Below are 26,047 nucleotides of genomic sequence, written 5' to 3'. Positions count from 1 at the left end.
TTCAACTGTTAGTTATTTGTTGTTTATTGTAAATGCTGTAACACAATGATCTACCTATCTAGGTACTGTAGCTTTTCAAAGTGTTCTCTACAGCAGCGGTCCCCAACCTTTTTTTTGCCACGGACCGGTTTATGTCTGACAATATTTTCACGGACTGGCCTTAAGGTGTCCATAAAACCAGTACCAGTACAAAAAAAGATTTATTCATTACACATGGGAAAAGACCCAGGAAAACCGAGTTAACAATAAACACAACAAAAAAATAACAATAAAAACCGATAAAAACCCTGAAAACTATAAATTTCACACCCGAGTCTCAACTCTCGCAGCCCAGTACCAAACCAGTCCATGGCCCGGGGGTGCTCTACAGAAACTGATGTAGCCATTGAAAGTATTCCTGTGTAAAATGAAATTTAAAATGACCTCATTCAGTTATGATAGCTTGGTCACTTGAGGATTAAAGGCATCTAATGTATTATTTATCACCTGTAGGCCTAACTTGCATCTAGATAGACAGTTAACTCCAAATATTTCTGAATGTTTGCTCGCTAGCTAGTTAGCTAACAAAAGCACTTTCCCCTTCAAAGCTAAGCTGTTGTAAACCACATGAAGAGCAAGGCTTCTCCCTGCAGACACAAATGATGAAACACATATCACCAAACTCGAGGTAAAAACTATAGTTTGAATTTTAAATGCTCACAATTATGTGTAAAAATTGTAGGTAGTGTATCTATACAGGCTTTTAGTATATCAGTTTATGGAAACATATGCTAACTCAGTATATAACTGCAGTATATAAGGCAAAAATAGAGTTTTTACAACTCTAACAAGCTTGAATGTGCTTTTTGTTGTGTGCTCTGTCAGGATGATCCACACTGTGTCAATAATGTTGAGGTCTAGACTCTGGGGAAACCAAACCATGACTAACACTGTTCCATTGTGTGTTTTTCTATCAAGGTATTAAAATGTACCATCCCCACCCCACATTAGAAAACCCATAACAGGAAAAAAAAATCCTAAATGACATATTCTGTCTGAATAAGCTCAAGTATACATCTGAAAATCAATGATTATCTCCAAACCATTACATGGAACTACAATAGTCAGTCTCTATACAGGTGGTAGGATCTTTAATAAGAACTACAGACATGGACAATAACAGTTCATCATTGAATCCTTCAGAATACACTGTTTGCAGATGATATATGAAATAGGCCTCTCTATTGTAGAAGTTTCCGTTCCCTATCACCAACCCTTTTCATCAGTGCAGCCACACACGCTGATTTCATTCCCAGCTGAGTGAAAATGTCTGCCTGTAGGGGCCCAATCACCATTATTTCTGATATTACTCTAATGTTCCTTCTCAGTCTAGACCTCAATATAACAAAATCCACAAGGGCACTTAAAGTCTGCCACTTTTGTTTACTTGTATCTTGTTTGCTTGCTTTATGGCAATTTTGACCTGAAGCGTTGGAGTGTGCAGAAGACCAGCACTAACACTGCTTAAATTAAGGATCAAATCAAGAAATTACCAACTAAATGTAATATTTTATATTTTAAAAAGTTTTTCATTTGTACTACAGATAGAAAAAAAAAAACACAAGCCTAGGCACTCGGCAGAGCTGTGTTCATTCAGTTGGAATAAAAATTGCCTGTTAAAATATTGTGGGGCAGAAAAGGTGCAACACTAACACTGCAGAAATTTGCACGAGATAAAGCTACTGAGCCAAGAGAAATACCACGAAAAGCCTCAGGTAGAAATGCTTTAATGTGCTTTGACACATTTGTTTTCCCCCTGAAGTGTGTATTTGTGCGTATGTGTGTGTGGAACAGTTTGTGTATCGCATGTCTGATAAGAAGACTGTCGACTGTGATGTTTACAATAACCGAAAATCCATTTAAAGGTTCTTCTAGTTAATTGTATGACTTAATAAAATAATTACATTAAAGTACAACAACTTGCAGTTCAAGTTTAAAATCAACTGTATGTGATTATGAAAGGCTACTTCCAAAATCTTTCTCATATTTAGCTTGCAGAATTTTACCCACGAGCTCTTGTGAAAGCATGGAGTTGTCAGGCTAGCCGAGTCATTACATGGAAAGAAACCAGCAGACGCGGGTTTGTGACCTTGCTTCATTTCTTTGTCCTGCTGGTCATCAGCGTGCATATCGAATCACATCTGATGAAAGAGATGCAAGTTGCAATAGAGCCCCACCACTGTGTGTCTGCTGCTTTTTACTGGCCTGGACCGACAGGAGTGACTCATCACCAGCTCTGCAGGGCCTTCTAATGCCTGGGGTCGATGATGTCAACAGGGCTAGTACCATGTGTTTAGGGGGGACATTGGATAGCAGACTTTGTCTTTGGGTATCACAGCTCAGGGAAAAACCACAAATATTTACAACTCTGCAATTTGATATTAGCGGAAATAGAAGAAAAACCTGTTCTAGAAGCAGCATATAGTGAATATATATCGCTGCTTCGTATTCAAAAGCATATTGTTTTGCAGCATGTCTTATAATATCATTAAGTTTTGTCATTTTAAAATTTATACAGAGTAGAAGGCAAAAAATAAATCTTGGTTCTCTGGGAGCCTCTGCTGGAAGTTTAAAGCAAAACACTTCTTCCATGCATCTGCAGTATAGGACGTATCCGACAATAAAATAGATAGAAATATATACACATTTCTATGCAGAATCTGCAATGATTTTTTTTGCATAAATGTAATATTATACTATGCTGTTAATGACACTAAATCATTATCAGCCCAGCATAATTTCGTATGTATATATTTTGGCCACCAGGGGTCAGCAAAGCAAGCCACAAACACAACATCAGCACTTAAAGTATACATCAAGAAGTTTCTGGTAAACTGCAACTAACAAATGAAGACAAGGGGGCAGCAATGGAACAGCAAAGCTGCTTATCAGCAGAAAGTGTTTTATAGATGCACCAATGAAAACCAAAACGACACAAAACAAAACACAAAGACTGCTCAAATGTCTGTCTGACCAAATGAGCCACAGGTGCAAAGTGGGAGTGGTCAGTTGTTCTAAAGGTTTTGGTTTTTTTTAGCTAAGGAGCTTTTAAGTTGGGTACAGCGAATCAGAAGAAGGCCCTGATCTGAGACCCCGAGAACCTGGCTTGGAGAATAGGGGTGGAGGAGTTTGATTATGTAGGTGGAGGCCTCAAAACTAAGAACCAAGGAGATGAAAGCATAGGAAAGCATCTCCAATTCACTTTTTAATACAGCAGTCCTGAGATCATCAATACCTTGTAAAGAGAGAAAAAACGAGTTCTACTGTATTATACTGTAATCTCCAGCTACATTTGTCTCAAATAGGATGAGATACATTTTATTTGATCCAAGTTTACAGCATGCAAACACAGTACAACATTTTGTAAATACAGTACAGGAAGATAATACTGTCATGTGGCAGTAGCACACAAGGGCTTTCTCTGTGCATTATTCCTGACAACAGCTGCCCTCTGAGGCTGTATGGGAGGCTGATGAAAACTGAACCAAGCAGTGAAAGTGCACAAAAGTGCACCGTTCAGTGACTGGTGCATTTATCAGAACATTCACTCACAAGTTTTGATAAAAGACCATTAAACCATTATCTGTAATTGCTGAGAGCAATGGGAAATTTTCTTTAAACAATTATTAAGTCATATACATAATATACTAATGGGGTACACCACTGGCTTTGTATTGTGCTTACATTAAGCTAATGGACCTGCGATAGGGAACACGTAAAAAACAAGTCAAGCCAATAGACTCTAAGCTATCCCATTAGTTCCCAACAGTCTCCAAAGTTGTTTGACTGTAGCTCTGCAGTTTTACTCAGCATTATCTTCCAATAGACACCACTTACCTGGTAATGGTCTCAGGCTTTAGAAAGCTCCCCTCTGAGACCCAGAACATTTTCTGCTCTTTTCACAAGAATTGCAGTGCAGTGGATAAACTGAACCTAATGAGCAAAATCCTGTATGAGGGGAGGAGGGGGATCAGCCCTCTGATTAGAGTGGTTTAATGAGACAATTAGTGCTGTATTAACTATGATAAATTGGAGAAGTTGCCAGAAGCGAGAGGTTAGATATGAAAGGTCAAAGGGTTTGAAAACTGTCATGAATTCAAGGACTTCTTAAACTGAAGAGGTGGTCTTTGGTGAAAATGGAAGCTCTTTCTGGGACAGTGGCGCGGCTGCCCCTCTGTTGGTCTTCCTTGGTCTCTTGTGTTCTGGGGGCCTCTGGATGTCTGGAGTTTTGATCTCCTCCATACCTGCTTCATGCCCTGGAGGACGGGGCTGTGGCCCCCCCACACCCTCTAGCAGATCATTACATGAAGGAACCTTTTAAAAAAAAAAAACAAGCGCGTCCATGCTCACAGGTGTACCACGGGTGATCACACCCACAAACTACACCCTTTTTGGCTCCTACCTCAAAGCACACTGTGTTCTGTTGATCTTATGTGCTGCACAATAATGTTTAATATTTAGTATTTACTGTCATATTCCCATATATCATTGTGATGTTGTTTATTCTATTACTCTTGTTCTCTTCTGCTTGTTTTCTTTTTTCTTTCTCAACAGGTGATCCAGGTGATTGATATATGCATTTTTTTTCTGCTCATTCTGTTGGTTTTTGTTTTTTGCCCTTCTCCCCCGTCCCTCTTCTCAGCTGTTTCTCTTTCCCTCTTTCTTTCTCCCCTTCTTTCCTCCAGTCAAGTCTGTCCCGTATTCAGCAAGTGAAAATAAAATAAACAATAAAAGGTGAATCAAATGGACCATTACGGCAAGGCTGGGATGGTCAATTTGGTAAAGTAAATCCGTTGGGCATCTTTCTTTGCCTTTAGACAATAATTCTGATGGCAAAAGAGCCAAACGGGACAGGCAAAAAAAAAAAAAAAAATGGAAGATTGACAGCAGCTGCAGCAGTTAAAACTGTAAAGTTATATAAATTTACAGCACATAAACTTCCACACTGTATATTCCAACTCATGCTTTATAACAGTCTTTAAGGCAGTTTGTCAGATAAATGGACTACTAATGCTTATAATGCTTTTCTACTGTTTTAATAGAAAGAGCTTTCTTAGTACAAACCAAGCACTTTCTTATGCACTTCTAGAGACTTTTAACCAAGCATTCCCGCACTCACATGGGTGCATCGGGGGCAACTCAGGGTTCAGTATCTTGCCCAAATAGTTACTTTTTTATTAAGTAACTATTTGGTGTAGTATGAATAGCAGTGGGGGAGGTCTGTATCAATAGAAAGAACCTGTAAAAAATCATGAACATGTAGTTCTAAGTTCAAAATCTATGCACTTCTTCACACTTTTTAAATCCTTTCACTGCGTTTGCTCTAATCAATGGACTCTTTTTTTTATTGGTTTACTGGACACAAATCTTCCACCTTTAATTTTCAAGGTTTTCCATCCACATTTGAAATCTGGAGGGCGTGGTGGTGGTGGTGATTGCATCAGTAATGGAAAGGTTTAGCCATTGTTTAGAGTTAAGCAATAAAACAAAATGATTGGTTAGGGTGAGAAAAAATGATCGTTTGAGATAAAACACAACAGTTGCCACTTTTTTCATAGCCAATGTGACATGTATGTGTGTGTCTGTCCATTAAATTATGGGTCTGCCTGTATACCTGCTATTAAACTACATTCATTTCAAAGTTGTGCAAAAACGAAACATATTTATTATTTTTTCATGACTATTTCATGCTTTGCTATAAGACCAGGTTGTATTTTAGTGCTTTACTAGGAAAGATCTCAGTGACTCTAAAGTTGGTCTTCAAATGATCTCGGAAATGTATTGTCTTTTTTTTAAGCGTTTAACGATTTTTAAAAATATAACACCAATCAATTTTTTTTTTTTAGCGGTGAGCGATCCAATACGTGTGTCTGAATTGCCTAAAATTGAAGGAAATTCAATCAGATGGCACTTTGTTGTCACGGCGCAGCTGAATATCAAATTGTTTTCGAAATACTCCCACATGTGACGACCTCAATTTCACTACACAACAAGAAAACAGTGTAGTGTCTGAGTCACGCCTGGGTCTGTCAGACAATAGGTGGAATATAAGACAATTATTTTTAAGGAGGCTTGAGGGGTGGTAGCCAATTTACATTTCAGGTAAAATGTTGTTGTATTTTCACGGTCGACTTGCTGTGGAATTGTTTCGAGCTGCCGCAAAGACTTCATCACTGTCAACAGAGCGCTGCAATAATGAATAGAGGAAATTTGTGCTGTTCTGCCAGACATGGCTTTATTACAGACGCTTTCCATTCGTCCGTGCTTGACAGTGAATTGGAGCTTTGCATAAGATAAAGTGTATATTTCTGAAGTAGAGAATAAGGACTGTCACAATCCCTCCTGAAGTGACAGCACACATCTATCATTTGTGTGTTGTGTTTCAAGGGCGCGTGTTTGCAAATCTACAGTGGCATGCCTTTGAGTATAAGTGAGTGTTTGTTTGTTTGTGTGTGTGTGTGTGCCCTTCAGTGGTTTGGTTAGCTGACGTATGTAATGAATGACAGTAAATGGCTGCCCTTAGTTTAAAAGACAAGACAAGGTCAGGCAAATAAAGGCGTCGGCATCGCTGTTTCCTTACAATTTCAGCCTCATCTTTTCTGCTTTTACTGTCATAACTAACAATCAGAGCACCACTTGGAGGAGCCACTGCCTTGTTTCAGCTTATGTTTTAGTCAGTGAGTGGGGAGACAGCTGCTTGCTGCTCAGCACTGAGAAGCCAGGTTTCTTCTTCTACTTCTTTTTAAAAAAAATCAGTTTATTCCTCCGTGCGAGAGCTCATCTTACTTCAAAAGGGGTTGAACAGTGATCTTAAAGCAGGAATCAGTGACCAAAATCAAATGACTAAATCAACGGGATAATATTTGTTTTGCCATCTTCAGATAAGTGGAGGAACTACATGAGGTGGGAAAAAAAAGCCCTCTTCTGTCAGTGGCTGAGAAATGAGACCCATAATTGGATGGCATGTGGGGAGCTTTTAGTGCGCATCAAACACGTTTCCTTGCCTATTCACCCAGCAAACACTTTAATGTACCTCATAATGGTTTGTAATTTATTTTAATTTGAAGAGTCTAATATGAAGCTTTGCAACAGCTTTGACTGATTTGTCCCACTTCAGCGTTTCCCATCTAAGGTTGAATATTAATATTTTATATATGACTTCCCAGCGGCTTGTCGACAAAATATTAGCTTGACAAATTGTACAAAAAGACTGCCTAGACTGACTAATAGAGTCTAGGCAGATCAGCCTACAAAGAGAATAAACAAAAGCCGCAGTGTCTGCTCATCTCAGCTGATTGAACGGCTACAATAAAAGGCTGAGCTACTTTTGAGGGATTATTCAATAACCAGCTGTGAGCTCTCAACAAGAAAAAAAAAAAGACACATTTCAAACAGCAGTTAAAATTTAGAGCATATTAGACAGTCGTGATCTTCTACTACTGAGTTGGGTGTGGGGAGGGGGGGCCATACAGTGCCTCATCGTATTTTTGCTCTCTCGCCTAATGTGATTATACAGGATAAACTCTCATTGCTCTCCTAAAGGTGGCAGGAAGTTAATTGAAAAAGCCAACAGAGGATGTATCAAAGGGACATGGGAAGAAATTGGCACCAGCAGAGGGCAGTTCTCATGTCTGGATTTGGGGATGTGTAAGTCTAATCGTGCCTTGTGTAAGTAATGCTTGAGCTCAGACAGAAATCAGCCCCCTGTGGTTGCGGTGCAGGCACATGCTCTGCTGCGCTGATCCAGCACATGCACTCAGACACACAAGCAAGAAGGACCCTTTGTCTTCAAAACAAAAATAACAAAAGGATTTGTTTTAATGCACAAACTCTGGTGCTGCTGACTCGTATGTCTGTGAGAGATCAGTTAGACAAGTAAATTGTCGGGGAGGTGTTGCTGTTTCCGGAAGAGAGTGTGCCATTGTTATTATTATTTTTTTGACTCTTTATTTAGACTTTCTGTCAGGAGTGCACACATGCATGACCAATCCTTATAGCACAGTTCAGATAACTGTAATTATTGTCTGCACTTTTAATTGAGAATTTACATGCTGGTATTCTTCTCATCCACTTAGTGTAGCTCCCAGCAGCGTGTTATAACAAGGTGAATAATAATAGCTGGCTGAGATGTAGAGTGCGATGCCGTTTATCCTTCTATTTCTCTCTCTGTGTATTTGTAGCTGAGCCATGCCTCCTGTTGATTCAGTTTTTGTTAAATTAGCCCAGTGCTTTCAAGGCTGAAATTCTTCTGATTATTTTGAGGAATCATCAGATTTGGGCTCCCGGCCAGGACCAGAGAGACTTCGAGAGATGGCGAGGGAAGAGAAGTCTGCTTCATTCTCCTTAAGAGCTTCTTCCCCTTAAAAGTCAAAATAGTGTGGCTGTTTTCAACTTGTGTGTGCGTGTGTGTGTTGTCATGGCAAAATAAATACTTTGAAAGATGTACAGATGTCATGTATTTGTGCACATATTTTTTTATGATTACTGGATGGATGGATTGGCTGACTCATGAGCGCTGCACAATGTCCATATTGCGCATGATACAACCTCTCGTGTTTATACAACTTCAGCAGCAAGGTGGGCTTAACGTCACGTGAGAAAAGTTAAAAATCCCAAATTCACCTCAACTAATCTTGTAGCTATCTATTTCAACATTAAAGCCCCTTCCAAGAAGTCCAGATTTCCCTTGTATGAACATAATTCTAGTGTACATATTTCATGCACACGTTGCTCAAGAGCTGTCGACCGTATTGAACATGATGCAGCCACTGCTTGCTAGGGAGTTGTGTATTGCCCAACTGCTTGGAGGTGGTTCCTGGGATGTTACTGGTTGTCACTGGGTAAAATTGGTTGCAAACTACGCTCTGCACCCAAATCCTCCTACTAATTCCTTTGGTTGCTAGCAGATGGCTACAGTTTCTTGTATTTTCTTACCACTGCAAAAAATTCTCTCACTGTAAAAAATTCTCTCAAAAGTCTCTGACAAGTTCAAATCTCAGCGTCCTTGACCTCAAGGTCAAGGTAAGAGGTCAAGTTTTCTGAAAATGTTATGAATGAAATAACTCAAGAACAAAGCAAGGTGGGATTTTGAAATTGATAGCATAGGTGTGTCTGAGGGGGGGGGGGGGCACTGGTGGTTCCCAGTATATTTTATATTTGTCTGCAAACACTTGCTAACTATTAGACGAGTGGCAGTAATACTTGAAAACGTGACTTCAAAGTAAAAGTTGAGTCTTTTGAAACTTGTTGAGTCAAAACCTTTACTTTGAAGGCACACCTTCCTCATGTCCACGTCGTTTTGGACTTTTCACTGTAACAAAACAATGTTTGTAGACACGTCTGTCACTTCCATTCAAACTGTGATTACAGCAATATACTAACTATCAAAGCAGTCACAAGGAGGTTTTTGGGGGCGGGGTGAGGAGTACATGTTTTACCATAGGTAGTTAATGACCAGGGTGTTGATGACCAGCCCGAAGCCCTGTATGACTGGCACTGTAGCCACTCACAACCTGTCAGCGAATACACATTTTCCCCTCACAACTGGTGGTTACAAGACCGATTTCTAAGCCTCTGTTGCTGTGACTCTGCAGATGCATTTAGCTAAGCAAGCTAGTTGGCAATGACTCTCCATTAAAATCCATTAAAAAACAAACAAACAAAACCCCAAACAAGTTTCTCCACTCAATCTCCATAAACCAATGGATGATGTCACTGTTGCTATCTCCATTTTTAAATACAGGCCCACTTTACATTCTTGCCACACACTCTTTTACATTTGTTATATGAAGTATTTTTTTATGGTGTGTAAGCACAAAAATAACACAGCTGGTGTGTGTTTGTGCAATAATGGGAAAATCAGGTCCTGGAGAGACCTGCTGTTGCGGTGACTACCTCAAAGGCCATTTTGAGCTCTTTGGCAGGTATTTATATGTCTGTCTGTGGATGGGTTTTGTCAGATGATGGTATCTCGACTCTTCAGGTTACAATTATGAAACTTTACAGAATGTTTTTACCAATTTGTCTGTCAGAGTTTTTCCAGCATTGTCAGTCTGGTAGCATTGAGCTGCACTGACTGATAAATAGCTGCATAGTGTTGCCAAACTGCAACATAACCAAATTCAAAATAATTGACAGGGTTTTCCAGTGGTAGAACATGCAGACAGCATAATCACAGGCCCTTGCATTGTCACGAAAGAGGTGACTGTAGAGGAAAAGTAAAATAAGGGATTCAAACAAATATTTATTTGCATCTTTGTTGTAACAATAAAGTTTATTCATTCATGGCACTTTAAAACTAAAGCTAAATCAGAAAACACTGAAGCAAAACAGTTGAAATGCATGACCTGTAGTAAATGTGGGGAAGTGTATGGGTTCATAACAGTTAACAAATGAACAAATAGTTGATCATGAGCGTTCGGCATAGGTCAAGGCTGTGGTTTGCCCTGAGGTTGTGTTGTGCTCTGCATGCACTATAATCTGCCTTGTGTGCCTTACATTACATTGTTGTGTGTTTGTTACATTGTTTGAATGCAACTTGTCTGTGAAAATGTCTGAGTATTATCATTGTGTGTAAATTTTAGGTGCCTGTGCATGCTTAGTGAAGAACATGTTTACCCTATGTTCATGATGATGATGAGTACTAAGGTTTGGACTAACATAAAAAGCAATACTTTCTCTTCTCTTCTCTTCTCTTCTCTTCTCTTCTCTTCTCTTCTCTTCTCTTCTCTTCTCTTCAGAGACTAATCAATAAAGTCTGTCCAGCCCTTCTGTTTTTCTGTCTGTGGTAATTAATTAACCATCCTGTCACTCCACATGTTTTTAGTGGACATGCGCCTGGTCTGACAGACCAGACAGAAGGATAATGTCTGACCTTTTTGGCTGATCTCTCACTTAGAGTACATCCAGTGTTTCTGCTGAGTCCTGTCAGGCAGGCAGGGACAGAATGGAGTTGCTGTTGTACCTGGGCTCGTGGGCCATGGAAACAAAGGATTATATAGTAAATAAGAAGTGATGTGAAGGTATATAGGTTGCTTTATATGGCTGATAAAAATTCATTGCTTGGCTGGGTACCACTCATGCGGAACACAGACGGAAGAAGTTGCTGTTGGAGAAATCCACATATGGATTCGCACTAGCCTTGACAGAAATATAGGCAGAACCGCAGGAGAGAGTGAAACGAGGAATTCTGAATTGTCTGATTACTTTCTTGATGCTTCTCGCAGGTGCATAAAAACAAGAGATGACAAGAATGCTAACACTCAAATAGACTATTTATCTATGCAGCAAACAGACCATACCAATTAGATTATTCATTTCTTTGAAGCTACACCGGATTTTGTGCATGTGTCAAAACACTTTAGGCTCTGGGAATGGTTCTGGACATCCATTTAAACACAGTTGGTCCTATCTGTGTGTGTCTGTGTGTGTGTGTGTGTGTGTGGCAGAGAGAGAGAAAGAAAGTGAAGAAGAGAATGAGACAGGTGTAGGCTCTGGGTTATTAGGCCAGGTAAACAGAAAAGGGTTGTGCAACTCTGGCTGATAATTCACTGACCTTTACATTTTACACTCTAATGCATCCTATTAGGCCAGTGGATCCCAGCATGCCTCCTTTCTTACCAACACACTCGGGGCATTATGTTCCCCATTTACCACGCACACATACATGCACATGTATACACATGTGCATGTTGTCTGGGAGATCAAAGCTTTCATATTCTGAAACCACAAAGCTGCCAGGAGGTGGAAGAGCCTCAGCCTGTCAAATTACTGCTTTCTTACCTGAAAATAATAAGTAGTACATTTTAGAAACTCCACACTCAGCGTATAAATTCTTTAAATATTTATCTGGTTTTTTTTCCATTTGGTTTAATCTTCACAAAGAACAAGCAGAACTTTGGATTTTTTTATACCACTTTATATCACCAGTTTGATAATGACATTAGGTTAATACAAATGTGTGAAATGGGTACAAATAATACTTATATCTTTTTTTATTTCTTTTTGTTTTGTTAGCCCACTTTTTGTTTAACTCTGACTGACTGAGCCCTGCCAGAGGTGGCCCGCACCATGCAAAAGGATGACCGGTCCGGGGACGACAGCCAGCGAGACAGCGTGAGTGAACACCAGCTTTGCAATTTTTGCAGCTTTATTGATTTTTTTCCTTTTTACATGCATTTACATCTCAGTATTCTCTGTTTTCTCTCTTCATAAGCCAAAAAGATTCTGTTGTACAAGTTCAGTGTCTTGAAATACATTTTTAATCTTTGTTTTAAATCCATTTCTTGGTCTATAATTCTTATTTCTTTGAAAAGCCAAACGTGTTCCGGAAGTAGTTTTTGTTTAATGGAGGGATTTGTAATTTGTGCACTTGTACACCACAGAATTTGTTTAATTTCACTGCCACAGTGTATGCACAGCCTAGCCATCGCTAAAGTTGACCGAGGCTGGGCTATTGGGATTTTGAATGTTGGTATATGTGTCGGAGTTGTTGCTGCAGGTTTGCATCCATGCGAGCACCATCTCTGCTTGTTCTTGGTGCAGATCTGACTGGACAGAGGTATCGAGGTGCTCGAGCTTGTACTTTTGCTATTCTCATAGCAGCACACTGCCCTGCAGCTGTTTCAGCAGGACACTGCACGCCCACACACTGCCAGATCCTTGCTGGATGAGAAGCATAATCAGAGACTTCTTTAGCCAGCATTTAGTCCTGATATGTCCACTATGTTCTGAGCATGTCTAGAACATAGTGGGTCAACATGTTTATCCGAGGCAGCTACTACCATTGCACAGTCACACTCGTTCAGGAACAGAGAGCAATTCAACAACAGATCTGGACATGTGTAGAGTCCATGCTCAAATGGGTAACTGCTTGGCTCACATTGAGAGGAGGACATACCTCAAATTAAATGTACTAAATATGTACATTTTATAGGGTTGGTCTCTGAAATCTAGTAAAAAACAAACAAACTTGTGATTTTAAAAAAATAAGTGCTCTCTTTTTGCAAGGGTTAGGAAGATAGTGCATTTTATTTTTTATTTTTGAAAACATCTTAGTCTTCATAATGTGTTAATAAAACACAAATTCCCTTGCATGCCCAGACGAAAATGGCATTTTAATGTTTGCTATAAACCTGCAATATGAGCATGATTTCTTTTAAATGAACCTCATATAAAATGTAGTCCAGCCTCAAAGATCTCCATATGTACACCTTTGCCTTCATGTATGTTAACATTAGCTTTATAAATGGCAGAGTCAATGTTTTTCCTACACAAATTAAATCTTTTTGTTCATCACTCTGTGATTAAAGGCCAGTGGTTTCTTTTAGATGATGATAAAGAGCTTGGGTTACTGGGACTGTTATACGTAAGAAGCTGTGCTGTTGACTGACAAATGTTTTTCACCTCGGCAATCATGTTTTTAGGGTTTAATTAGTCATGCAGTCATCATCATCAGTGACTAATTTTATTTTTTAATTTTCCTCGATGATTATTTTCATTCCAGAGTAATTGGTTGGTTCATTGAATGTAAAAAAAAAAAAACTTTTCAAGAGCCTGAGCTGATGTGACATTTCTCGTTATCCATTACAAAGCAAAGACACACTGTGAGATTCTCTCACTTAGCATGAGAAAGCAAATTTTCACAAGAGAATATTAATTTAGATTCTGTTTGCAAATTGTTCCTTAAAATGGTTTCAAACCAGTTTTCTGAATATTTGCCAATTATTTTTCCCTCAGTCAACTAACTGATAATCAACTGATTAGTTTTGCACTACAAATACAACACAACTAACAAGCTTACGGCAGACTGGATATAAAACATATTAGTGGTCTTGAGCAATAGTTCTCCAGGCTTGGTAAAGGTCATCCAAAGATTGTCTTTGGACATCAGATGCTTTTTCACATTTGCTTTTTTTTTCAGTCCACTCATTGAACCAGACCATTTTCAGGGTAATGTGATCTTTTTTTTTTGTTAAGCCATTTACCAACCTATGAATCATAAAAAGGCACCTAACAACACAAAAGATGCCGACCTAAAAAGTTATCTACAGCAGATGTACAGTATCTGAAAGTCATGCTGTGAAAGATCCAGCGAAGACCTGACCAATCACTGAAGCCTCATCAGAAATGGTCTCAGTGGAAGGGTGCTGTGAAGAAGCCATTCCTAAATATGGGGAATAGGGAGAAATAGGGAGGTGATGTATGCCAAATGACACAAGCACTGAACAGAAAATCAGTGGCAACAGATTTTAGGAAATGACGAATCCAAAGTTGGAATTTTGGTTCAAATCACTATCAGTGTTGTGCAGACGAGCTCTGGAGAGAGTTGCAGTATTAAGTGTCTACAGCCATCATCTTGGACATGAGTTGGGACTGTGTTTCAGCCAGTGTTGTTGTCAAAATTAATGGCATCATGAACATGAACTATAGAGTGAGATTTTAAACCATCATGAAATACCATCATTTTGCATCATGACAGTGATCCCGAACACATTACTAGGGGTGGGTTTTTATAATCGATTTATCGATTAAAATCGATTCTGGCTTGGATAACGTAAAATCGATTCATTAAAATCCTGAATCGATTTTTTAATATTAATTTATTTTGCCCGAAATGCCAGAATCTCAGGTGAAAGATCACAAAATTTCAACAACCACCAAACAGCTAAGACAGTAAATGAGAGCAGGTACACGGCTTCTGCACAAAGACGTAAACACACAGCGCGGACCCGCGGATCAGAATCAGTGAGATGTCGCCTTTCTCAGCTGACGGTCGGGGCTGAAAGCCGACAGCTCGCTGATTCTGATCCGCGGGTCCGCGCTGTGTGTTTACGCCCTTTTTGCGCTGATCATATGGCTGTTAGTTTTATCTCTCTCCAAACAATATTGACCGAACCAGCAGCAAAAGAAGATCCAAACTACGCTTCACATAAACATCGTCATGAATTCCCTCTGACTTTTGCTGACTTTTCAGGATAAAAATCACACTTCATGCACAGCTCTCTCTCTCTCTTTTCTGCATTATTCGCTTGCTTGTTACGCACAAGTCTACCGTTGTTTACAGCGCTGTCGGCCGACGTTTTTTTTTCCCTTTTACTTACTTCCGAAAAGTAAACCTAATTTCTGCTAGAGCAGGGCGATATGGCCAAAAATATTTATCACGATATATATTTGAAAATTTGCGATAACGATATAACTGACGATATAATTGATGCGAGACAAAATACAACTCCACAACATTACTAGCGCAAAAAGACAACCTTCCATTTATTTTCACTTAAACAAGAAGCTGGTTTTTATGTACATTAAAGCTTTATAAAAATGTAACAGTGCAAATGCAAATTCCTTGCTGAAAGTTTAACCAAAAGGCATTTCCAGTAGAAATGGGCTGACATATCCTGAGCATAACCATGTATAATATCCACTGAAGTTAAAAAGAGGTGCTTTGCAACATTAAACTGCAGTGTGCAGTACGTATTTTTCGGACCATAAGGTGCACGGGATTATAAGGCACATTAAGCGAAACAAAGCAGTCAGATAAATCAAACTTTATTAAACTCATTCTTCTTGCTTCCTCCACTTCTGTACCATTGATTCATTAATGTTGAATTCTCTGGCAGCTGCTCTATTCCCATGTTGTTGCAGTATATTAATGACTAACCTCGTATTGTGGATGGATTATCTCAGTTGTTCTCCTGACTGAAGTTTGGTCCGTTTACAGCATCCTGCCATGCGATTGCATTTGTCTCTAACCATGAGGAACCTTCACGTTAACTTTTATAAGTGGAAAAGTGTTAGTGTTCGTCCTCCAGCTTCACTGTTTATGTTATGCTAACATAGCTGTGTCGCTAGCGATCACGTAGCACATCATTATATACCAGCTAGCCCAACTTCAGTAACCCTACAAACGTCACTGCTGTTTAGTTTCCTGTCTTCATTTATGTTGGAAGTGATAGCAGAGCTGTACGTTTGAATTTTTTTCAGAAATCTCTCAGTCAGAACATGCTATATCATGCTTAGGTAACTAGCGAAACTAGCGAGCTAACTTCCGCTAGCTTCCTGCTAACTTCTAACTCCGTTAAATGTAATAATTTTGTTTTCATGGATGCCTGGAAGTTAAACTTCATAGTTACACCTGGTAAAGCAGCAATGCTGATCGTTTTATTAAAGATGAAAGAATTTAGACAGTTTTTAACTCTCAGTGATGCTGCAGTGTTCGTTTGACCTGAAGCATACGGAGTTTAGGACCCAGATTACTCCCAGATTTAAGAGCATCTTAGTCTGACAAATACGACAATAACGACGGCCGCTTGCATGTTCTGCAAAAAAATGTGCTTTGTCGTGTATCTGACGGACAAACACCAAACCAGTTCCACATCACTGAAGTTGCACCATTTTTACAAACCAATTCTGGTTCATCTGTTTCACTCAACAATCGGCCATGTGTGTATGAAAACAAAGGCACTGCACATGCGCGTTTTACTCATATTCTATCGCGATATTTCATTTTCTTATTGTTCAATATTGAACAAATTTAAATTTTTTTAAATTAAGCAAAATGCAAAACGCTTAGCTGTGTCTCTAATAAAACCGCTGTAACTTCAGAGGTAATGTTCATGTGTTGATTAATGGTTTTCTTTCGTTTTTGATGTACTGCAGGTTATTTTTATAAAATCCCAGGCCAGGAAAATCACCTTCATGTTTTTCTGTGTTTTATCTTCAGCTACTTTGACACAAAGGCCTCTGCTGTGATGCTCACACTTTTGATAAAGTCTTGTGTGTGTCAGCTTCCTTTTAATAGATACAAAAATATGTAAATGTACTGATCTGGGATTATAATATTTCTGACTGTCAAAATTTCCCAGATTCAAATCGAATTGAATCGAATCGAATTAAATTGAATCGTGGATCGAATCGATTCGGGACCTTGTGAATCTAGAAATCAGTGACGATACCCAGCCCTACCAATGCAGTAAAAAACACACAGTGCAACACTATCAGTCATGATTGGCTTCCCCAGAGCTCAGACCTCAACATTATTGAAGCGGCGATCATCTTGACAGAGAATGGAACAAAAGGAAGCCAACATCCAAGAGCTTTGAATCCCCACCATGAAGCCTACAGAACTATTCTTGAAGACTACATAAAGAAATCCCTAGAAAGCTTGCCTGTGATAAAGAAAAAAGGTGGTCATGCCAAATATTGTTTTTCAAGCGTTTTAGAATGATACAAACTCTGCTTTTGTCTTATATGCTGCATTTCCATTTATGTTTGCCCGTTTGCAAGTGATGGGTGGCTCAAGACTTTTGCACAATACTGTATATGCACATGTCATTTGTATTTATTAAGAGAAACCAGCAAATAAAATATAAGCAAATCTATTCATACCTAATGTTTACCAAGGTCATCAAGTGGACAAATGAGCTGCAAGGTCATTTTCCAATAGGCTTTCATACAATCTGACCTCTTTTTGCAACCACAGGAGTCGCCCTCTGCTGGCCATTACAGAGACTGCAGCTTTTATGATTTTTTTTTGCTTTTCAGACGGAAAAGCTAGGCCCATCTTTTACATACAGCCAGCGAAGCTAACTCATAGCTGTATGCTCTTTGAGCATACATTAAATCCTTATTGGCTGTCATGTATGCTCAGACAGCATGAATGACTTCATTTCTTATTTAGACATCCTGAAGTATTTATACTTTACAGCACAAACTCCACACATTTCAAAACTGGAATTTTTATTTCAGTGCATACCTCCTTCATCACCCATCCCCCACGACAGCTACACTACCACCTAAACAGAATATGTCTGTGCTCTCACATAATGTTCCCTGAGCTATGTGCAAGCTGCCCATCACTGACCGCTGTCCATCTGGATTTTTAACTGGCAGCTTTCTGGTAATCCTGAAAAACAAGAGAGGTCAGAGATCAGAGATCCCATATAGCAGGAGAAATAAGAGGGTAGATAGTATTGCATAGCAGCAAACAGTAGCAGGATTACCTGCATATCGTTAGCTTCATAGCATAAGTGCCTAAGTCATTTTTTTGTGTTTTGTGTTTCAGACGGACAGGATGATGCAGCAGTGGTAGGGGAGTAAAGTTAGGCAAAAATCTCAATTTGACCAAAAAATGACTTAGGCACTTATGCTATGAAGCTAACGATATGTATTAATGAAACATGCAATCATATAGTTGATAAACTGGCTCATCCTTAAAAATCACAGAGACCTGTGACACTTGTTTTAGTAACAAATTATTTTCTATTAATTTCATTTTTTTGAATCAGTCTGAAGATGTTTCTCTGAATTTGTTCTCTTATTGCTGTGTTTGAAAATAAGAAAGAAAAACTACTGATGCTATATATCCAGTCATACACTTGAACTTGGGTTGAGCTTCAAATGTTGGGCCACGTCTTGGCTCTTTGAAACATCAGAGAGGAAAATAGAAACGGAAAATTTCTCTTCACAAAACACTGTAGTGGGATTATTAGCCAAAATATAAATGACAGATTTCAGCTGAGTAAAAAAATGATAATTTCATTCCTGTTGTAAATCTGCCACATGGTTTTCATTTCTGTGTGAATCATAGTGAAAGATTAGATAGAAATGTCAAAATGGCTATTACAGCCTGGCACTTATAGGTTCCCACACATTTCCAATCTGTCTTGGTGTGTATTATTATCTACCTTACAGTTCCAACGACATGATGTGGGCTGCGAATGCATGTAAATACAGCTTTCCGCACTAAACTGTGGATTTTAGTCTGCAAACTGCAAGCTTTACTTCACCTGAAGGTCAGTGAGCTCTGATGAGCTCCCTGCATCTCCTTTTGGGAGATCTAAGGTCAAAGGTCATCATGTTAACAACAGCCAAAGGAACAGCTGCCTGCAAGATAGATCGCTCAAACTGATTCATAATATTGTATTGAATCAAGGAAAGCATGTTGTCCCATTGGCACATTATTTAAAAGGGTTACTGGAAAAACTGATAATGACAAGAGCAAATGACCTTTGAAATGGAATAAAATAACACTACTAATGGGACAAAAACTGGCTGATGAGTCACATTTGGTGTCTCTCTTGTGGGGCTGTAAAACTGCGCTTTACTAAAAACAAAAACATGTCCAGGGGAAATATGATTAAATTATTTTTTTTCTCCCTTTGTTATTAGTCAGAAACTACTCCGACGTTATTGCGGTGATTAAATAACCTGTGTGAGATACGTGCAAGATTTCTAAGTAGCAGCAAGGGACATGGTGAGATGAGCAAGAGTTCATGTCACATGTGCACGTGATTGATGTCTTCATCAACTGAGACAGAGCGAAGAGAGCAGACCACTGGGTTAGAGGCGAGAGAGAGACCGTTGGGAGACGTATGGGTGGGACGTGAAGAGAGGACAGGTAATTAGAGGGGAGAGGTGGGAGGTGAGGTGAAGACGAGAAGCGGGTGTTAAAAACAAACAGAAGCAGAGATGCTTCCTCATCATCCTGAGGGGCATATTGAGGTAGAGCAGGGACACAGGCTGCGCTGATGAATACGTTTTGCAAGGCTCTCGGGGGCTGTCCAATCAGGTGGCGCCATTGATGAATAGTCATGAGTCACCTTATCAGCATCACCATGGTTACGCAGATGTGACTGTGGCCCTGTGAATGTGATGAGGGAATAGAAATGGGCCAAACGCTGCTCCCGTCTCCTTCCCGCGCACATCTTGATCACCAATTAGAGCCCAGCAGGGGAGCTTCCAGGCCATGTGCTTGTATCGAGGACAAGGTAAACAGGTTTGCAGTGAGGTGAACAGACAAAGGGGCGCGGTGAAGGTAACGGTTAGAAATTTAATGTGTCTGGAAGAGTGGTAACAGGGGAGGGGAGGTACATTTCAATTCAAGCCTAAATCATTTGATGATTTAAAAAAATCACATTAAAGCCAGTTGTCACACAGGTGAGAGCTGGCAGGACGAGCAGAGGGGAAGTGGATGACACGATGTTTAATGAAAAGAGCTGGGAAATTAAATTGAACAGGATCAGAGGAGGAGAAGCGGAAAAGTGACTGAAGGATGAGCACGGCAAGAGACAGCGGCAGGATATGAAGTAAAGAAAATGGACAACAATGTAATGGAATAAAAGGATCGGACAGCACGTAATGATTTATTTAATTCTCCGTCCTCTTTTGCCGGCGTCTCACGAAAGGCAGCGGAGCTCTGAAGTGCAGTTTCAAGAGATCATCAGTTGACAAAAGCTGAAAAAACAAAGCCACTGCTCTGACTCTTGTTGGAATCCCTCTCATGATTAAAGATTAGAGGCTACCCACCAAAGTAATTCAAGCAGTATTTTGTTTTTAATGTTTAGCACATTAGCATAATGGCAGTTTCTCTTTGCGCTTAAACCGCTTTCAACAAATATTTTCACTTAAATGAATATTTTATTGCATCATGCACAGCAGGGGTCACTGGCACACTTGACACTAGTGGTCTCTTTATCTCTGATTTGTCTGGTTGAGTGCAAACGATGTTAATTGATTTCGAGCTACTGCCTATCTACCTGTTTATTTATTTATGAGCAAGGGGACCAATGTCCTGCATATTTGAACATGTAATTAGATTAGCAGCTCAATACAAAGGGGACATACTCAAGCACTCAGGGAAATGATGTCTGTTTTCCTCTCAACCCTGCCAAAACTTGGCTTAGGTGAATTTGTTTTATCTGTCTGGAGCCTCATTTATAAAACAGTGCATTGGAAGCATACTAAAAGTGGACATGTGCACAAAAGCTGAAAATGGCGTGCTCCAAAAAGGAATAATCACATTTCTGAAACGTGTGCTCATGCACACCTGCATGCAGTGTTCCCTTTATAAACCGCAATCCACCTGGAAATGTGCTCATGTGGACCAGCCTAATGTTCTGCCTTCTTGATGCCATAAATGGTCAAGGCAAAGCACCTGGTGAATACTAATGAACTGAAATAAGCCTGCTGATCAATGGCTCTTCCAGTCCATTTATACTCGCGTGTAGTGCCCGCGTCCCTCATGCAGCTTTGCAAGCAGTATTTCCAGGTTTATTTATACAGCACCAACTGACAACCATCTTGAGGTGCTTTATATTATAAGGTAAAAATCCTACAATGTTAGAGAGAATCTGATTCTCTGATGCTCTGTGACTAATCACTCAGCGACCGTGGAGAGGAAAAACTTTTATCTAACAGGAAGTGACATCCAATAAAAGCGGGTTAAGAAGGGACAGCCAATTAGTAGGCTGAAGGAAAAGGGATCAAAGAAAAGAAGATGTTGAAGCTGCAGATTTAGACAATCCATATGTGCATCTACGGGGTGTGGTGACTGGAAGAGGAACAGAGTGCGTCGCAGAGTTTTCAGTGCACTCTGTGCGCTGCACGACACAGATTGTGTTTACAGACACAATTTTAAACACAAAAACTGAACCACAACTAATCTGACTAGTTATACATGCACAGAATTAGGAGATTAAAGCTACCGAGACTTTGATCTGCAGTTATTTCATGCACTTTCTTGTCTTGAATTTCTAACACTGAAAGTCATTATTTTAGCCCGTGTGAAGTTAAATGGAGTCGGCCTGTGTTCACAGTTGATAGGTAAAGTGCGGCAAAACCTTCCTAAATCCACCTGCCGCGTCGCACAACTGCAACTGCTCAGCTAACCACAGGTGTGAGTGAGGCAGCATACAGGCTGACTTGCTCTCCGGTGCTCCAGGAGTGGGAAATGTGATAGCGACATGGTGCTGATGAAATACTGAGCGGAATTTGATTTGGGATTTCATATATTTTACAGTTAAAAGGTGCTTGCCTAATCCCACACACGCGAATAAGACTGCAGGTTTGACTGTTAAACCGGCTCTGAAGTAACGTGCAGTTAAAAGTGGGACTAAATGTGTGAGTCAGGCTTTCATATATGTGTACTAATTTCATTTTATTCACAAATGCACCATCTGCCTTGTCAGTTTCCTCTGCCTCTCAGACGTTTGTGCACATGAATGGATCAGAGTTTCTGCCCAGGTGCGCACATTCTCCCATCAAGTTTGGTTTTGTAGGCACCAACATGTGTACGGAAAGCGGCACAGGCCTTGTGTATTTTTTTTTTACATTAGATTTGAGGCCTCATTTAAAAAAAAAAAAAAAAAAAAAAAAGATTTGAGGCCTCTGGTCTTTATGTTATCTAGACAGGCTTGACATTTATTTAGTCTTCTACACTGTGTGTAAAGAAACATTACCACCTGCTCGCCATTCTCATTTCACAGCCTGTTGACTGCATTTTAAGTGTGATTAATCTTGCATAAGATGTTTGGCAGCGTGCCTGTTCCGGATGTGGGTTTGATGCATGAAGGGTGTATAAACTCTGCCAGGGAAGGTCGGCACAGTGGCTGCATGGAGTGATGAATCTTAAATCTGTTAAGTGTCAAAATTTACCAATATTTAATTCATGGATGACACATTGATCATGTTTGCGTCAAAGAAAACCCTCAGGACATTAATGCTCAATCTTCAGAACACCATTATTGTGCACCGATACAAAAACTGCAATAAGACTCGGATATATTACAGTAGAGTGACCTTTCCCCTTTGCACAGGTAAGGAAACGTGCTTTGGATTTCAAGTATCTTGACCCTATCTCTTCTAGTTTTCACTTTTATCAAGCTTTGCCTTCTTGACTTTTCTGCAAAGTTTTCTCCTAACAGTAGGTTTCAGGCACTTTCATCTCATTTTATTATTCTCAGGCCAGAGCATCACAGAGCCACGCTTGAAGCCAAGAAAAATCTGGTCTTGTCCCTTCCAGACGTTTATTCTTCTGCCTTGAGGCTACCAGATAGGGGGCTCTTTGAAACAAACTGATTCATCTACCTCACCTTCAGGGTGACATGTCAGTACAACCAGGCTGTGGCTTCTTTATCACCCGCCTTCTAGTTTTCTCTCAGTAATCTCTTTTTTTTTGCACATCCTATTTTGTCCAAAATGCTGCTGTGATAGCAAGTAAACAAAAGGATGCGTCACTGCAATGTGTCTGTTTTGCTTTTACGACCTACGGTCTTAGTGATGTTGCAAGTTGCAGACTTTGCAACATTTTTATATGATGCATGCATGCAATGTCTCAATAAAATATACATGTTTATTTTAACTGAACTGAAATGTTTGCTTGAAATAGAAAGAAAAAGAAATCCTGTGGCTTCATGTATGACGAGAGTGTCTACGAATAGAAAGACAATTTGCATATAACAGCAGCTGCACATGCCTAGCAGGGAGGGAGGTGTTTCAGAACTTGCCCCCCGCCACCCTCTTCACAATTGCAAGTGTAGTAGGAGGGAGGTATGATGTACTATTAACGCCATCTTTGTGCAGCTGCTTTCACACTCTGCACTTCACAAAGAAATGTCAGTCATTTTCTAATGAGTGATCAAGCCTCAAGGCCTTCACAGAATCCCTAGAGATGTACACATTTTCTCTTTCAGTAAAAACCTTGATGTCAGCGTACAATAAAGCACGCCTAGTCTCGAATGCACTCTGCTGTACTGTAAATCCCCGGAAATCCCATGATGTCATCTGTTGTCAGCATCCAGTTGGAATCCCTTTGTGTTTTGTATTTTTTCCTTGTGCAGCTTCTTTTAATATTATTAATAAAGGTGCTAAATTTAAATAATACTGATTTGCAGACCACTGCACCCCTTCTTCACTTTCCGAATATAATACAGGGAAAACTGCTGTGATCACTGTGTGCTGTGGAAGATGAACTGAAGTTAATTTTTATTACCCCACGGGATGCTGTGTTTTACAGCTACATTAACCACTAGGCCAAGCAGTAAAAACACACCTGGTTGTAAATGCCAGTAATTCTCACCATGGAGCCAAATATAAACCTGCATTGTTACAGCGACCCTTTTACTGAGCAGACAAACCTGTAAGTGAGGCTTTCATATTGAAGAGTAACATGCTGGAAGCTGTGGTTATTACAGTGTCCAAAATAGACGCGGTTGCAAACAGTATGCATTCTGCATTCAGAGACAGAGCAGATAAAACCTTTGTGTTTTTTGCTTCAAATGTGTTGGTGACTTCCTGAAAGCTCACTATGCTTTCAGATAAATTTGAACTTAACGGCTTTTTTTGTTTATTTGTTTGTTTGTTTTTAACCAGGAGATTTACTGCATCTTCTGCAGGTATCGCTCTTCCTTCATCTCCTCTCTCAGTCCCCTGCTCTCTTCCTCCGTTTTGTGTTAAGTTCTTCCCACTTCTGAGACTTCTCTCATTCCCCTCTGGGCTTCACCCAGAATCCATTTAAGATTTATTCTCCGATAAAAACCAATTGCTAAATTCTGAGCACAGAGATGAATGATGTGACTGAAGATGAGGGGTTGCACATACTGAGTATAGTGCAGGCTACCTCGGGCTTGAAATTGTAATGGTGCAACCCTGTATTTTATTCCAGCTGCTGATCACAGCCGCTTTGTTAAGTAGCCTGACAAACTAAAGTGCCGACAGCTCTGCGACCCGATTCAAGATCACACACCTGTTATTTTAGCACACATCGTTCCACACGTGAGTGACCCTTTTTAGTCCTTGAAAGTCAAATGAAATAGCATATATTAATAAACTGACATCGGTAAGGTAATGCTTCTTCATCTTCTTCTTTTCTTTTAATAGAGAAAATAAGGAAATGCCCTCAGTTTGCCTTCGGCAATGCTCAGACACTTTCTGCAGATGGTGTTGCAGGAAGACAAAGAAAGCAGCATCAAGGAACAGATGAAAAACAAACTAAATCCACAAAAAAAAGAAAAAGGCCTGTTTAGATACCACTTTCAGCTGTTTCTACAAAAGCCAAGCCAACTGTTTTTTGTTTCGCCTTAATCCTCCAAAAAGGTCAACCAATAAAAAAAAGGGAGCCTAATGAAAAATTCTGTTTATGAAAAAGGGATGGCTTCCTGTTTTCTGTGGCCTAATTGACATGTATTAATTAATAAATTATGCACATGAAAGGGGGAGGAACAGTTTGAATCCTCAGTGATGTTACTAGAAATCTGAACTGCATGGAAATGTGTAACGTTTGATGTGCAGCAGGACCATTACTAATATGTAGCAGTGATAAAGAGTCCGTATCATCTGACTTATTCACAGCGCCAGAGGAAAAGGCAGGAAGAGGACAGAATTAGCATGAAGGAAATGATATTAAATGAGAGTGTGTGGCTATCCTTACGTGAATAAATGAGACCTGCGTGTGTGCAAAATAACTGAATAGTGCCAAAATTGAGCCACCTGCATATCTAAGAAGACTCACATCAATAGTCGTCATCAAAGGCTTCAGCATCCTGCAGAAAAGATGAATTTTTCTTTTTTTTGTCAGATAAATTTCAATTCACATGCATTTTTGATCATTTCCATAATAAAAAAGCATAAAATCAAAGCAGAGTGTGAGCTGTGTATTCTCAACTATATTGCACAGGATGTTGATTGGTATCCAGATTACCCAGCTGGTGGGATTTCCATTGGTGATACATACTGATGCACCTGTGTGGTCAAAGCATCAGACTGGATGAACATTTCCTGTTTCTTGCAGATAGCTCCTCTGTCAGCTGTAAGCTTAGGGCTCGAGTTGGAATATGACCCTTTTTGTATTGATTTTTCTACTCCCTCTGTCACCAAAACCAAATTAAGTGAATTAAGTACTTTTACTAGCAAGAAGTAGGGAGCATGTTACTTTGTCGCGAGGCTGAATTGGGCTGATAAAATATAAGTATTTCTAAGAGTTTCTCTGAAGGGGATTTTTTTTTCTTATAGTTTATGAAAGAAAGTAAATTTGTCATTTATGGAAATTCAAAACATCTGAACATGTAACCATGCTGATGTAACTACATTTAAGCTGTAGGTTTACCAATCCTCTATCCAAATAAATAGGGAGGTGGGGATAACTGTAATTTAGTTAAGTGCCACCACATGGTTAAACTCAAAAAAAAAAAAAAAGTTACTTCTGTAGTATAATAGGGTTATATACACTTAT

The 26,047-nt window shown here is 39.6% G+C and overlaps 1 protein-coding gene across 1 annotated transcript in view; it reads left to right on the top strand.

Annotated features, from left to right (window-relative positions):
- LOC102310201 (cAMP-specific 3',5'-cyclic phosphodiesterase 4D) overlaps nt 1–26,047 on the top strand; it is a 138,727-nt gene that overhangs the window by 20,609 nt on the left and 92,071 nt on the right. Inside the window, exon 2 of the mRNA XM_014332569.2 lies at nt 12,055–12,153. Coding sequence (XP_014188055.2) covers nt 12,109–12,153 — 45 coding nt within the window. The 5' untranslated portion in view covers nt 12,055–12,108. The remainder of the gene's footprint in view (nt 1–12,054; nt 12,154–26,047) is intronic.

Source organism: Haplochromis burtoni, unplaced genomic scaffold, assembly GCF_018398535.1.
Source record: "Haplochromis burtoni strain Fernald_Lab_line unplaced genomic scaffold, NCSU_Asbu1 Contig_34, whole genome shotgun sequence".
In the NCBI taxonomy this organism is placed as follows: domain Eukaryota; kingdom Metazoa; phylum Chordata; class Actinopteri; order Cichliformes; family Cichlidae; genus Haplochromis; species Haplochromis burtoni.
This window is presented reverse-complemented; position numbering and strand designations above follow the sequence as displayed.